This window comes from Rutidosis leptorrhynchoides, chromosome 4 (assembly GCF_046630445.1).
Source record: "Rutidosis leptorrhynchoides isolate AG116_Rl617_1_P2 chromosome 4, CSIRO_AGI_Rlap_v1, whole genome shotgun sequence".
In the NCBI taxonomy this organism is placed as follows: Eukaryota; Viridiplantae; Streptophyta; class Magnoliopsida; order Asterales; family Asteraceae; genus Rutidosis; species Rutidosis leptorrhynchoides.
Genome location: NC_092336.1, coordinates 181865553 through 181882114, shown reverse-complemented (window position 1 = coordinate 181882114; position 16562 = coordinate 181865553). Strand labels below are relative to the sequence as shown.

Sequence of the window (16562 nt, the reverse complement as noted above, 5' to 3'; positions counted from 1 at the left end):
TCAACTCCGACCCTGTATAGCCAACTCCCACCTTCACATATAGAGTGTCTATGGTTGTTCCGAAATATATATATAGATGGGTCAATATGATAAGTCAAAACCTTGTATACGTGTCCCGTTTATTTAAAGTGCGTAAAATAAATAAATATATATCATGACCCATTATACAACGTGTTGTCTCAGAATTAATCCGACGTATTGTTGTACATGTGTCCCGACGGTATGTAAAGTGCAGAAATTAAATAACAATAAATAAAATTGCAAGAATGTAAATTGCGATAAATTAAATGTTAGCCGGGAACAGTTAGCTAGGAACAATTAGCGTGAATTCCTAACAATATTTTTAATTTAGTTAATTCGTCTGTTTCTAACAAATTTTATTTTTGTCCAATGTTTTCTTCTTTATGCCACTTGTTGGATTCTGATAGGTCAAAATCCGAATATGAAATTTTGAATGAAAATAGTTATTCTGGGGTGAGCAGATACGAATATCGGTGGTTGTAAGTAGGATAGTAAATGACCGTTGAATCAGATTCGAAGAATGTACAGTGTAACTTATTAATGTGAAATTAGAATATTCCTCGGGTGCTACCCACCCGTTAAAATATTTTCATCATTAACAGTTTGTACGAAAGAATTTTTAATTACAATCTTTATGAAAATATACTTGCATATATATTTTCATCGAGTGTAATCATGGATTCAATGAGTCATTAAGATATTAAACTCATTTGATTTATCATTAACACTTGATTACGTGATCTCTAAATCATTAGAGATTACATAATTGTCATGTTGAACAGAGATAAATGAGGTAGAATGATACGTAAAGCGAAGATAATCGATGTAGAACGATACGTAGAATGAAAATAGAGTAGATAGAACGATATGTAGAACAAAGATTATTTTTGAAGTTTATGACGCGATTGTGATTTGGGGGTGATAAGGGTACTGTTGACGTTGATGATGGTGATACAGATTATGCGGTTGGTGCTGATGCTGGTGTTTGCAACCTTCGCACATTGTTCACCAACGTCGTCACACGAGCGCGAAGTTCGTTAATTTCTGCTAGTACACCGGGATGATTGGCGGTTGGAGCGAGCGAATGAACTAGATTCGAAATATGGGATAGTATATAGTCGTGACGAGATACTCTAGAAATGAGTGAGAAAATGGTGTTTCGAATAGGTTCGCCGGTAAGTGCTTCAGGTTCATCGCCAAGAGGACAATTTGGTGGATGGAATGGTTATTTGATGTGAAATGATTTTCGGATATCGGATGATATTCTAGATATATAGAATATCTATATACATAGTACTAAAGATTTCGTAGACTACAGAGGAACCTATGGCATATGTCAGGCAAGTCTACAGATGCGCTACGATATGAATTTTGTCTATACACTATCGATGCACTAAATGCAGTAAGACATGTCTAGACTTAAGAATGATAAGCAGGTAATTCCCTAAGGATGATAAACAGATGGTTTCCGACTAGAAATGATAAGCAAAACTTTTTGACATGTAGACACGGTCAAAGTCCAGACTCACTAATGTATCCTAACATCTACTAGTCAGACACACTAATACAAGGCCTGGTTCGCTATGACCACCGCTCTGATACCACCTGTAAAGACCTGTCCTTATCCATCCGGACGAAGTCTTCAACATCTGGTTCCATTGCGATGATCGACTCCAAGTAAGGTCCTTAATATGAGCAAATGCACAGCGGAAGACTTAATTCGTACCTGAGAATAAACATGCTTTAAAACATCAACATAAAGTTGGTGAGATATATAGGTTTGATGCTAGCAGCGTTATAACTATGGACCACAAGATTTCATGTTTATACATAATACACTCCTCGTGTATGAAAAAGTCATTGAGCACTTGGTAACCATACTTAACATTTAAATCACAGCAGCATATTCTTAAATAAACCCTACACCGTACCAAGTGTAGTAACGAAACGAAGTACTGTGCAACCGTTAAAAACTGGTCGTCCAGCCCGGTTGGGGTTGTCAGGCCCGATAGATCTATCAACAGGATTCGCGTTTACGCTCCTCACGTAAATATTAGCTACCAAGTATAAAGAAATATGCCATGGTACAACTCAATGTAGATTTATTTTTGATCACTTGTGTCCATATCGTAAATCATTTATAAAAACAGCGCATGTATTCTCAGCCCAAAATATTTAGAGTTTAAAAGGGGACTATATACTCACCATACTGTATTTTGTAGTAAAAATACACTTAACACCATTAATCACGTATAAGGTTGGCCTCGGATTCACGAACCTATATCAGTTGCATATATATTAACACATATTCCTTTTAATCAACTAAGTTTACTTATGTTTTATAATTTATTAAAATCAGTATCTTTAAATATAATTATACTTATAATGAATGTATGATATATAATTTAATTAAAGTTTTATCAATATAATTGATAATATATTAGTTACAAACATAATAGTAATAATAAAAATAATGTTAATGATAAAATAATAATACAAATAATGATAAATAAAATGATAGTTTTAATAAAAATGATAACTTTATTAGTAATGAAAATTTTAATAAAATACTCTCTTTAATAATAAATGGTAAATTTAATAACAATAATAATAATAATAATAATAATAATAATAATAATAATAATAATAATAATAATAATAATAATAATAATAATAATAATAATAATGCAAATTTTATATAATATGACAAGTTTATTATAATGTTAATGATAATGATAATACTTAGTTTTTAATGAAATTATAATAATGATACTTATAATGTTAATAATAGTGATTACCTCTAAAATTAATGATAATGGTAATAATACTGATATTAATAATAACTATAAAAATAACCATTTTGTTACTAAAGATAATAATTTTAGTTGTAGTTCATTAAATGATACTTATGTTATTAATAATATTAATAATAATAATAATACTAATAATAATAAGGATAGAAATAAAATAAGAGAGTATACCCTTTTCAAGCTTTTTCTAAAAAGGATGTCCAAAACAAGACTTGAACCCATGACCTCTAGTTCATCCAAATACACCACTAACCATCCCACCATTTTCATTTTTCTCTTTATACTCCTAGCTAAACTATTTATCCCGTTTATTATCAGTCCGGCCCAACACAAAATGGGACAGAGCCCATCATATAATTCGGCCCTACAGACCCAATGTTTATTGGTAAAAAAAATACACTGCAGACTAGGTTCGAACCCCTGACCACTCGGTTAACCACAACACCCATTAACCACTCGGCTGATTCAGTTTTTCTGATTTAATTCATGTATTAACCCTTTTATCCCGTAATCAGTTAATTTCATCTTGTTTAATATATCAGTCGACCAGGTATCCCAACTTGGAATCAAATAATTCATTAATGTTGGTAATAAAATTTAATACTCAATTGCAAACAACTTATTCGGAAAACAGGTTCAATTAAAAAAAATTAAAAAAAATAATAATAAAATGAAGGGATCTGCTGTTGCCTTACGGTTCCTAAAAAAAAAAAATTGATTTTGAGTTTGGTGATGTTTTGGCCAAAGGCTATAACACAAATTATGTTTCAAATGACTTGTAAAAACTTTCCAATATGTCAATTGACCTTGATTTATAACAGATAACGTGAATTCGACGAAGAACAATCGTTTGACTTATTAACACCCAAACTTTGACTCCGAAATTACTCTTTGATTTTGCAAATTAAGATCTGAAAACTTGCAGATAGATTGAAGGAAGGATTTTTAACAACCCTTCATTTATAGATTTTGAAATAAACTCGAAATTAAAGTTTTTAAAAAAATGAGCAACGAACAGGGTATCGACTTTAAAAAAAATTGATATATAACAGATAGGTAAAGGATACTTGTAGATATAATTGATAGAGGTGATGGAGAAATCGAATATATTATGAATCAGAAAGAGATGACTGATGAGTATGTGTGTCGACAATTTTTGCTCACGGGTGAGGAGAAAAAAATAAAGTGGAAACACATAGCTAACAACTTTGGATTTTATCTGTGTGTGTGTGAGATTCAACAAAATGTATACATATTTATAGAATAGATTTAGATATATTAATGAATATATTAAATATAAATATAATTATAAATATAATAATAATACATATATCTAATGCAATTTGACAACGTGCAACTACAGTTACCAGATTTAATTTCTATCTACAGTTTATTCCGAATGGTCAAATCGTGCACATTGCTAAACAGTTAGTGTATAAAAGTATCCCTAAAAATCCCAAATTTTTAGATTAAACATATTTAAGTATTTCACTCATTCCCTGTTTGAAACCTGATCAAAAAGATGTGTCTAATATTTATTTTTAATTCAAAGTAATCTGTATGGAGTATTAAAACCCAACCCATCAAAGTAAAAAGATATTTATAAAATTATATTAACTTTTACTCTCGCCTATAAATATAATAATCTTATATCGAAACTTAATAATATAATACCTTGTTAATGTTATCAATTTATAAGTATATATCATATATGCACATAACTATTCGTGAATCGTCAGGCTTGACCAAAAGGGTAACTGTCTATCCGAATATAGAGATTTCAAACTTTCTAGACTCAACATTAAAGATTTTGCTTATCGTGTCGGAAATATATAAAGATTAGGGTTTAAATTTGGTCGGAAATTTCCGGGTCGTTACATTTACAAAATAGACACAAGTACTTAAAAATATATTCTACGTTGAGTTGTACCACTGGCATATTTCCCTGTAGCTTGGTAACTACTATGTACATGGGTATTGTAAACGCGAATCCTGTTGATAGATCTATCGGGCCTGACAACCCCAACCGGACTGGACGACTAGTATTCAACGGTTGCACAGTACTTCGTTTTGGTGACTACACTTGGTACGGTGTAGTGAGATTTCATAATAAAGGGAATATGCGACGTTGATTAAATGTTAAGTATGGTTACCAAGTGCTCAACCACTTAGAATGCTTTACATACACTTGCGAGTGTATTATGTTTATGATTATGAAATCTTGTGGTCTATTAATATATTGAAATGATTGTTATGATAAACCTATGAACTCACCAACCTTTTGGTTGACACTTTAAAGCATGTTTATTCTTATGTACGAATTAAGTCTTCCGCTGTGCATTTGCTCAATATAAGGACATTACTTGGAGCCGATCATCGCAATGGGACCAAATGTTGATGACTTCGTCCAGGTGGATTAGGACGAGTCCTTTCATTGATACATAGTAAAAGGCGTCTAAATATATTAAAGCTTACAAGTAAAACTATATCCCAAATGGCAATATCTTAAAAAGGTATTAAAACTTAAAAAGGCGTCGCAAAATTCTAAAGCACCTAAATCTTAGTCTAAAGAAAAGGCACTTAAGGGATTTTACGGCAAAGCCTAAAAATCTAGAAGTAAAATTAACTATGGCAAAAACTATGTTTAAAACTAAATATGAGCGAAAAACACAAATATTACGCTAAAACAATTAAAAAGGGACAAAATATAAAAATATACTAAAAGTTGTAAAAATTACAATTTTTATAAAAATATTATTTTTATATTATTTATTTTATAAAACTATTAATTTTAAATTTTAATTAAACTAATTTAACTAAAAATACAAAATAATAAATAAACTAAACTAAATTAATTAAAATAATTAAACCTAATTAGGGTTAAATTTAAATAATAAAAATAAAAACCCGTAATTAATGCCTGATTAGGGTTCTGTGTACCCGTGTCAGGGTTCCTCCGCGAGTCGCGGTTCCACCTGGCAAATATCTCCGCGAGTCGCGGGGTTCGAGATTCCAGATGACAGGCTGTTTCAAATTCGACGCGTTTTTACGTAATTATATTTTTTTTACATTATATTTTCTATTTTTAATAATTAAATAAAATATTTATAAAAACTAAATAAAAACTTATGTTTTAAAAACTAAAAAAAATAGAAATACTCTATAATTTTATAAAAATCTTAAAAATAGATTTATATATATATATATATATATATATATATATATATATTTTCTTTGATTTTATGTTTTAAATAAAAACAAAATATTTAAATAAAACTTATATTTTTATAAAATAAAAATAAAGAAACTTTATAAAACTTAAATATTTAACAAACTCTTAAAAATATTTATATTTTTGTTTTCTTTTTATGTTTTCGAATATTTAAAACGTATTTTTATAAAAGCGTATTTTTTTATATTAGTAAACTAAAAAAATCTTTTTTTTATATATTTATTAGCGTTGCGCTTCCGGCTTTTAAGCTAGATTGTCCCCGGCAGCGGTGCCAAAAATACTTGACGTTAAAGCTAAGGGGTATAAAATATTATTAATTTTACTAGGAAATACTATTAAATATGATACAATTTTACACAAGATATTTATTTATTTATAGAATGGATATACTTAAACCATGCTACAACAGTTATAGGCAGTGTACCTAATCGTACAGTAGTGTAGTTTTTAGTAAGTCCGGTTCGTTCCACAGGGAAAATCTTTAAACAAAGCTTAACGCTATATTAGTTTAAATTTATAAAAATACAAATATATATATATATAAGTAATATTATTATTATAAAGGGGGGTTTTACCGTTTAATGACCGGTTTGTCGATTTTAAAACTTTAGTTGTAGTTAAAACAAAATGTAAAAATATTAAATAAATAAAAGACTTAATTTAAAGCGTAAAGTGAATAACGATAATGAAATTGCGATAAATAAAAGTGCGATAAAATAAACTTGCGATAATTAAAAAGTACGATAATTAAAAGTGCAATTAAATATAATAACAATAAATAAAAGTGCGATAATTAGAAGTGCAATTAAATATAAAATAAAGGAAATTAAATATGAAATAAAAGAATTATGCTTATTTAAACTTCCGTAATCATGATGTTTGACGTGTTGATTTTAGTTTTATGCCCATGGGTTAATTGTCCTTTGTCCTGGATTATTTAATATGTCCGTTTGGTTTTTGTCCATAACAGTCCATCAGTCATAAATATAAAGTGCGAGTATCCTCGTCAAATTATCCTTATACCCGAAGTTAAATATTCTAACTAATTGGGGACTTAAACTGTAACAAGATTTTAATACTTTGTTTAATAATTACACCAGGTTATTGACTGCGTGTAACCTAAGGTTTTAATACTTTGTTAACAATTATGCCAAGTGTCCTTGTACATAATTTCACCACTGTTTTAATGATTCTAGTGGCTATTAATCCATTCCCGTGTCCGGTTAAATGAACGATTATTCGTACATATAAATACCCCGCCCATCGTGTCCGATCGAGTGTATATGGTTATTTATAGGGACGTCCAATTGTAAATCTTTATATTAAAATTAACAAACTATCATTTAGTTAAACAAATATAAAGCCCATTAATAGCCCATAGTCTAATTTCCACAAGTGTCGTTCTTTTGTCCAAACCCCAATTATGGTACAAAGCCCAATTACCCAATTTTAGTAATTAGCCCAACATCATGATTACTTCGTTTTAAATAAGCTTAATAATAACTTAGCTACGAGACATTAAATTAAAAAGGTTGAACATAACTTACAATGATTAAAAATAGCGTAGAATTACACGGACAGAATTTCGACTTACACCCTTACAACATTCGCTAACATACCCTTATTATTAGGATTAAAATTAAAATTAAAATATAAAATATAAATATAAATATTACGTATACATATATAGAGAGAGATTGATTTTTATGATATTAAAACTCGTCGAACTGCGTTGGCTTTTATAGGGAATTGAGTCCAGGGGAACTCCGCGACTCGCGCCCTTTTTGCTCTTCAAACTCCGCGAGTCGCGGAGTTTGTAATTACAGTTCACCCAGCTTTGGCTCTTTGTTTACCGACGGTTTATTATATTATATAATATATAAATAATTATAAGAATTATTTAAATATTATATTATATTTATGTGCATAGTTGACTTGTAATTTTTAGTCCATTGCGTCGAGCGTTGAGAGTTGACTCTGGTCCCGGTTCCGGATTTTCGAACGTCCTTGCGTACAATTTAATATCTTGTACTTTGCATTTTGAATCTTGTACTCTTGTAATTTTGAGACGTTTCTTATCAATAATTGGAACTTCTTTGATTGTATTTTGTACTTTTGAGCTTTTTGGTCGTTTGCGTCTTCAATTCGTCGAATCTGTCTTTTGTCTTCACCTTTTATTATTTAAACGAATATTACTTGTAAATAGAACAATTGCAACTAAAAGCTTGTCTTTCTTGAGGAATAATGCTATGAAATATATGTTCGTTTTTAGCATTATCAATTTACCAGAATCAATGATGATGGCGTGAAGTTTAGTAAGCTTGATCGTTTCCTTGTATCCGAAGGCTTCCTACATACCTGGGGCGATATCTCCACAATCGCGCTTGAGAGAAAAACGTTGGATCATTATCCATTGGTCCTCAGAGATAAAAATAACGACTTTGGGCCTAAACCATTTAGAATCTTTGACATATGGCTCGAAAATAAAGAAGTAGAACTTGTTATTACCACGGCCTGGAATAAAAAGGTAGTAGGTAATCGTCCTGACTGTGTGTTCCGTAATAGGTTAAAAAATGTCAAAGAAGCTCTTAGGGTTTGGAGTAAGAAAAAATATGGGACCATTGATGAGGAGATAGACTCGTGGAAAAAGAAAGCAGATGAATATGAATCGAAAGCTAATTTAGGTCCATTAACAGAGGAGGATCGGGTTGAATGGATGAGTGTGAGAAATAAATGGTTCCAAAAAGAAAATGAAAAAACAGAGATGCTTAGGCAAAAGGCACGATTAAAGTGGATTGCGGAAGGTGATGATAATACTTCTTACTTTCATGCCTCAATTAAGAGAAGAAATCTCATGATTGTGCACTACACTTTTCTGGTAATCTGTAAATTAGAGGAGTAATTTGTTAAATATAATAATTATTAGAAGGAGTTTTCTAATGATAGTCCTAAAGGCTATCATTAAGAAAAAAATTATGCATAAAAATTTGTATAAAAGAATAAGGAAGGTGGTTATTTTCATGTTAGTGTGGTTATTAAAATAGTACAAACATGGAAAACATGTCCTAAAACTTTAACGATAGTCTTTTGAGTTATGTTTAAAAATTTCCAAAGTTAAAAGATAATTTTTTAAAAATTTAAAAGATAATTTTTTAAAAAATTTAAATAAATGGTATGGTATAGGACATTTTACAAACTAGACTACTCTTAGCCTGCTTAACCCATTCGCTCATGTGACTCATTTCATTTCAGGTTTTTTCTTAATTTTCATCCTAATTTCATTATAATGGGCTGATATTGCCACCTTTGCTTTAACCCATTCGCTCATGTGACCTATTTCATTCGCTCATGTTTGTGCACTACACTTTTCTAGTCATTTGTAAATTGGTTCTTGTTTTCTTGTTTCTTGAACCAGATCACCACTTCTTCATTATCCTTCAGTCTGTTGTGTTATATAATCAAGATGTGAAATTCTTTGGGTTCGTTTGCGTAACTCGAAACTTTCAATTGAAATCGTTGTTATAAAATCGAAATAGTAGATGTAATTGGCAAAAATCACAAGGTAATGCAGCAAATTTATCTACAAAATTAGGAATTCATTGTTTCTGGGATAACCTTGTGTTATAGCTTATGTGGTAGTAGTCTGCCTCTCTTAGCGAGAGAACAGAAGTTCGACTCCTGTGGGGTGCATCATTCCCAAGGGTGCCTTCCGCACATCGCGTTGCGGGGGCAAGGGGGGTTTGTCGCCTATGCTTTTGGATTGGGTTGGGTTTCCTCCTGAGCAGCAGTTGAGGCGGGTTATGCATCTGCGCGAGATGAACATGTGGGTCGTTAAGTCTCCCTGGGTGATCTAACACTGCCGTTAAAAAAAATTCAATGTTTCTGGGTGGCCAAAATGGTTTGATCAAACAGGACCAAATTGCGGTTTACTTTTTTCAAATTTTCAAAACATTATTTTTTAAAAAGCTAGTGTGTGACTATCGTAACACAAATTACATTATTGCAAAAACACTAAACTTATTTAAAATGATTCTGAAGGTGTTATACTCTACACTTTGGGCTGCTTTATGTGATTCACTCATTTGACTCGTTTCCTTTTTTAATTTAATATTATTGTAAGGATTGATAAAATTCACCACACAATTATGGGTGTTGATATTCTCATTAATATATACTAGAGAATTACAGAAATTACAGGAAACATTAACTAGGAATAAATACAATGACAGCTAATAAATATTTACTTCCTAATATAACTCTATTATCTGACTTGTTCCCGAAGTCGACCATCATGGCCATGATAGGCTAATGATACGGTAACACCCCCCTCAAGCGAACTGGTGGTGGACCAACACGAAGCTTGGTATGAAATGATTCAAACAGCGGACGAGGGAGACTTTTGGTAAAGATGTCTGCCAGTTGAAGTGTCGTCAGGACATACTTGGTATACAACTTTCCGGAAGATATCAGTTCACGTACAAAATGATAGTCAATGTTAATATGTTTTGATCGTTTATTGGAGACGGGATTTTGACTTAAAAATATTACACTTTTATTGTCACAAAGAATGGTTGGTCTGTCTGTAGGTAGTACATAAAGATCTCGAAGAAGATATGTAATCCATACGATTTAAGTTACAGCGTTAGCTAAAGCACGATACTCCAATTCAAAACTAGACCTAGCCACGGTTGGCTGCTTCTTTGCACTCCATGAGACGAGGTTACCACCAAGAAAGATAGAGTAACCATAAGTAGAAAGACGTGTCTCAAGACAACGAGCCCAATCAGCATCAGACTATCCAAGTAATGATGGTTGTGAAGCATGCTGAAAAGATAAACCATAAACAAGTGTACCTTTGACATAACATATAATTCTCTTCACGGCTTGAAAGTGATCAGTGGTAGGAGCATGAAGAAAATGACTAACTTGATTTACCCCATAAGAGATATCAGGACGAGTAATCGTAAGATATTGCAATGCACCAACCAATGAACGATATAAAGTAGGAACATCAAAAAGAGGACCCTCCAACGTGAAGCTTTCAGCAGTGGCTAATGGTGTGGCGGCTGGTTTTGATTCTAATAATCCGGCCCGAATTAAAATATCATGAGCATATTTTTCTTGGCTCAAGACAAGGCCAGAATCTGTGTAAACCACTTCAAGTCCCAAAAAATAGCTAAGGCGACTGAGATCCTTAATAGCAAATTCATCATTTAAACGAGAAATGAACTTTCGAATAGTGCCAGTATTATTACCTGTGAGAATTAAATCATCCACATAAACAAGCAGGTAAAAAAGATAAGTGCCTTTTTTGAAAACAAATAGTGAAGGATCTTCTCGACTACAAGTGAAGCCAAGTTGTATAAGAAATGCACTTAATCTATGAAACCATGCACGCGGTGCCTATTTAAGTCCATATAACGCCTTCTTTAAACGACAAACATGTGAAGGGAACTTTGGGTCAATAAATCCCGGAGGTTGTTCCATTAAAACCTTCTCCGTGAGGTGACCATTTAAGAATGCATTATTGACATCGAGTTGGTGAAGAGGCCACTTGTTAAGTATAGCAAGAGATAGCACTATACGTACAGTTGAAGCTTTGACAACCGGGCTGAAAGTAGCTGAATAATCAAGGCCGGGAACTTAGGTGAAACCTTGCGCAACTAAACAGGCCTTTAAACGATCAACCGAGCCATCAGATTTGAACTTAGTACGGAAAACCCATTTTGACCCAACAATGTTACCATGTTTTGGTCGCGAAATAAGATCCCACGTTTGATTATTGTGTAATGCATGCATCTCATCTGTCAAAGCTTTAAACCAACCCGGATCTTTAGCAGTTGTTTTAAAACCCCGTGGTTCAGTGTGAGAGAGTAGGGCACGATGAATGTCAGAAGAAGCAAGTTGAGCTAGATCAACAATATGTCGTGGTTTAAAAATTCCAGCTTTAGCACGTGTAACCATAGGATGACCGGTAGTGACAGTGGATGATTCGGACATGGTCACATCAACATCACGGGCATGATCAGTATGTGGCAGTGGGTGACCAGAAGTAGCAGATGAGGGCACATTAGTATCACGGGTATGATCAGTTTGTGACTGACCATCATGGCTATGAGCAGGCTTTGATAGTGTGACGACCCGGAAATTTTCGACCAAATTTAAACTTAATCTTTATATATTTCCGACACGATAAGCAAAGTTTGTAATTTTGGGTCTCGAAAACTTTGGAACAGTTTACATGAATGCATCTGCCCTGTTGACTATTCCCGACGATTCACGAACAATTGGGTGAAATTAAATATATATATATATATATACATATATATATATATACATATATATATACATATATATATATATATATACATATATATATATATATATATATATATATATATATATATATATATATATATAGTGGTAGGATCAAGAGGGAAGTAACCATTTGGGGGGGAAGCGGGGGGAAGCAAAAACTTTTTTTTTCATTTTTTAAAAAAACTTTGTTCACGAACATTATAGATGAGATGAAAATATGAACATTTAGTCGAGACACTTTGTGATAAATGTTTTTATTTTGACGGGAAAACGCCGAAGAAGTAATATATAACAATTATCGTGTTTTTCGAGCGTATTTTGAGTTTTAGCTATTGGGGTTTAGATATTAGGGTTTAGATATTAGGGTTTATAGGGTTTAGATATTAGGGTTTAGAAATTTAGGGTTTAGGGTTTAGATTTAGGATTTAGATTGAGTTTTTAACACGAACGGTTTAGAGTTTAGGGTTTAGGGTTTAGGGTTTAGGGTTTGGTGTTTTGGGTTTATGGAATAAACCCAAAACACCAAACCCTAAACCCTAAACCCTAAACTCTAAATTGGGCTAAATTTTACTTCACAAAACATGGAAAAAAAACGTTCATATTCTTCACGAACAATATTATCTTGAATGTTATTTTTGTCAATCGTTTTCCCGCCTAAATAATAATATTCATCACAAAGTGTCTATTCTAAATGTTCATATTTTCGTGTGATCTTGATGCCGGGAAAAAAAATTCAAAAAAAAAGAAAAAAAGAAAATATTTTGCTTCCCCCCGATTGGTTACTTCCCCATTGATCCTGCTCCTATATATATATATATATATATATATATATATATATATATATATATATATATATATATATATATATATATATATATATATATATATATAAACAAAAGTACATATAGTGATTTAAAATAATAAAATACACTAGATCAGTAAGATTAAGTATGTAAAATATTATACAAGATAATAAATTGGTTATTAAAATAAAGCTATATATAAATGTGTATGAATTCTATAAATAATTATTATGATATATATATTGGATTATATATAAAAGATATATAAATATTATATGTTATTATATTTGTTAAATGATGCATAATTAATAATGTGTAAAATTAATATATATTAAATTTAATTACAAGTTATAATATAAGTTGTTATTATTATTATTATTACTTTCATTAGTATTATTAGCATTAATATTAATATTAATATTAACATCAGTATTATAAATATTATTATTTTTAATATGAGATTTGATACATGTAACTTGTTAGATCTTAATTATTATTTGTATTACTATCATTAGATATTATTATTACCTCGATCAGTAAAAATCATTATTTTTATCATTAATAATAATATAATTATCATTTTTATATAAATTTATTATTACCATTATTACCATTATTTTATCATGATTCTTATTCATATTAGTATTATTTAATATTATTATTACTAAAATTATTGTTAGTATTATTATTATTGTTATTATTATTATTATTATTATTATTATTATTATTATTATTATTATTATTATTATTATAATTAGTATTATTATTATTATTATTATTATTAATATTATTGTTATAAGTTTTATATTTATTATTACCATTATCAATAATAATGATGTTATTATTGTTAATATTATATTTTTATAAGCTTTTATTATTATTAGTTACAAAATAAAGTGTATTACTATTATTGTTATATATTATTAGTTAATAATACTAATATTAATTATGATATATAAATATAAATACAGATATTAAAGAAAACGCTGGTTATTACTGATATACATAAAACTGATACATATATGGTTAAGATATACATATATACAGATAAAGATATATTATACATATATATACAATATATTATACAAAAAATATCGTAATCTTTTTTACATAGCTTTCAAACTGTAATCACTTTTGTTTTCTGTCTTTGAATCTTTTATAAGTTGAAATCAGTTCACAATAACAACAAAAATCAGATAAAGGTCGATATTTTTTTTTCCTGATTGAATATTTTTCTGTACTTCTTGTCTGCCAAGTAAATAATGTCAATTTCAAACCACATTACAACAATGGTGATTATTTATAGCTGCCATTTACTGTATTCAATCACTCTACATAAAAGTTTTCCTCTACACTTCAAAAATTAAAAACAGAAAACAAGAACACAGGCCCGTAACCTCTGTTCTTAATAATTTTTGCCAATTCAATAATTCGAATCAAATTTTAATAAGTATTAATACAGTGTTGTTAGGATTGATCTATATAAACTTTCTGCGAAGTTTGAATCTTCAATTTTACATATCAAATCCAAATTTTCGAGTCAAAGTTTTGATTTTAAAAAGTCAAACATTCTTTTTCAAACGAATTCGTATAATCTGTTGTAATTCAGGCTTGATAGAGGATTTGAAAAGTTTACATGAACGATTCCTAACCTATTTCATGTTGTAACTATGGTCTAAAACATTCTAGATTTTGAAATCAATTTTTTTTTATTGAAGAACCGTAACAAGCAGCGACTGCTCTTTTTTTTATTATTTTTTTTTTCATTTTTCTTGTTAATCAAATTCATCACTGTATAGTTTTCTAGTTGTTTAAAAAGTCTTAAATCTTAATTTGGCAATTCATTTTATAATATTGGGTGTTCTGGTCGATTAAAGTGAAGAAGAAGAAGTTGTTATTAAAATACGGGTTATATATAAATGGAGTCTGTTTTAAATCAGAAAAGTATAATGGATCAGATAGTTAGGTATGATGCGGGTGAACTAGAGGTCTCGGGTTCGAGTCCCTCATGGAGCGTTATATTTTTTTTTAAGCCTTTCTCACAGAAGGTAGTTCCATTTTTTTTTTAATTATTGTTATTATTATCATTTTCATTATTATTATTATTATTATTATTATTATTATTATTATTATTATTATTATTGTTATTATTATTATTATTATTATTAATATTGTTATTGTTTTTATTATTATTATTATTATTATTATTTTTATTATTATTATTATTATTATTATTATTATTATTATTATTATTATTACTATTATTATTATTATTATTATTGTTGTTATGTAGGTATTAAGTATTAGTATTATTATTACTATTGTTAGTATTAATATTTATTATGACTATTATGATTATTATTATTATTACCATTATTATTAATTATTGATACTATTATTAGTATTATAATTATTACCAAAGTTATAAGTAATATGACTATTATTATTATTATTATTATTATTATTATTATTATTATTATTATTATTATTATTATTATTATTATTATTATTATTATTATTATTATTATTAATATCATTTTGTGATTATAAGTATTAGTAGTAATATTAAAGTAAGTATTTTTATTAATATTTATATAAGTATTATTATTAACATTATCATCATTATTATGAGTATCATTATTAATAAACTATTACTAAAATTATTATCACTATCATTAAAAATGGTTATTTTATAGTTATTATTAATATTAGTAATATTATTGTTATCAATAATACTAAAAGTATCATTAATTTTAAATCTATCATCTTATTAAAAATTAGTATTATTACTAATAATATTATTAGTAGTATCATTATTATTAATATCATAAGTATTAATAAAAATTAGCATTTTACATAAAAATTATCATTTCTTGTATTATTATTATTATTATTATTATTATTATTATTATTATTATTATTATTATTATTATTATTATTATTATTATTATTATTATTAAATGTAATAGTATTAATACCATTATCTTAATATTATCAACAATTTAACAAACAAATGTTATTTATATAAAAATATATTTAATACACATAAATAAACTATATTAACATCTTATCTATAAAATGAATATATTTAAATAAATAATGAAATATATAGGTTAGTAATATAAAAAAAACTACATCACTAATAATAATATATATAATTGTTCGATTGCAAATATGTGTATTAATATATATACAAATGATATAGGTTCGTGAATCCGAGGCCAACCCTGCATTGTTCAATGTCGTCATATGTATTTTTACTTCAAAATACATTATTGTGAGTTTCATTACTCCCTTTTTATATATATTTTTGGGACTAAGAATACATGCGCTGATTTTATTAATGTTTTACGAAATAGACACAAGTGATCAAAAACT

General features: G+C 28.9%; 1 protein-coding gene across 1 annotated transcript in view; it reads left to right on the top strand.

The window, feature by feature from the left end:
- LOC139841263 (uncharacterized) overlaps positions 1 to 8965 on the top strand; it is a 44638-nt gene extending 35673 nt beyond the window's left edge. The window contains exon 2 of the mRNA XM_071831490.1: positions 8336 to 8965. Within this exon, the coding sequence (XP_071687591.1) occupies positions 8336 to 8965 (630 nt within the window). The remainder of the gene's footprint in view (positions 1 to 8335) is intronic.
- Positions 8966 to 16562: the final 7597 nt, after the last annotated feature.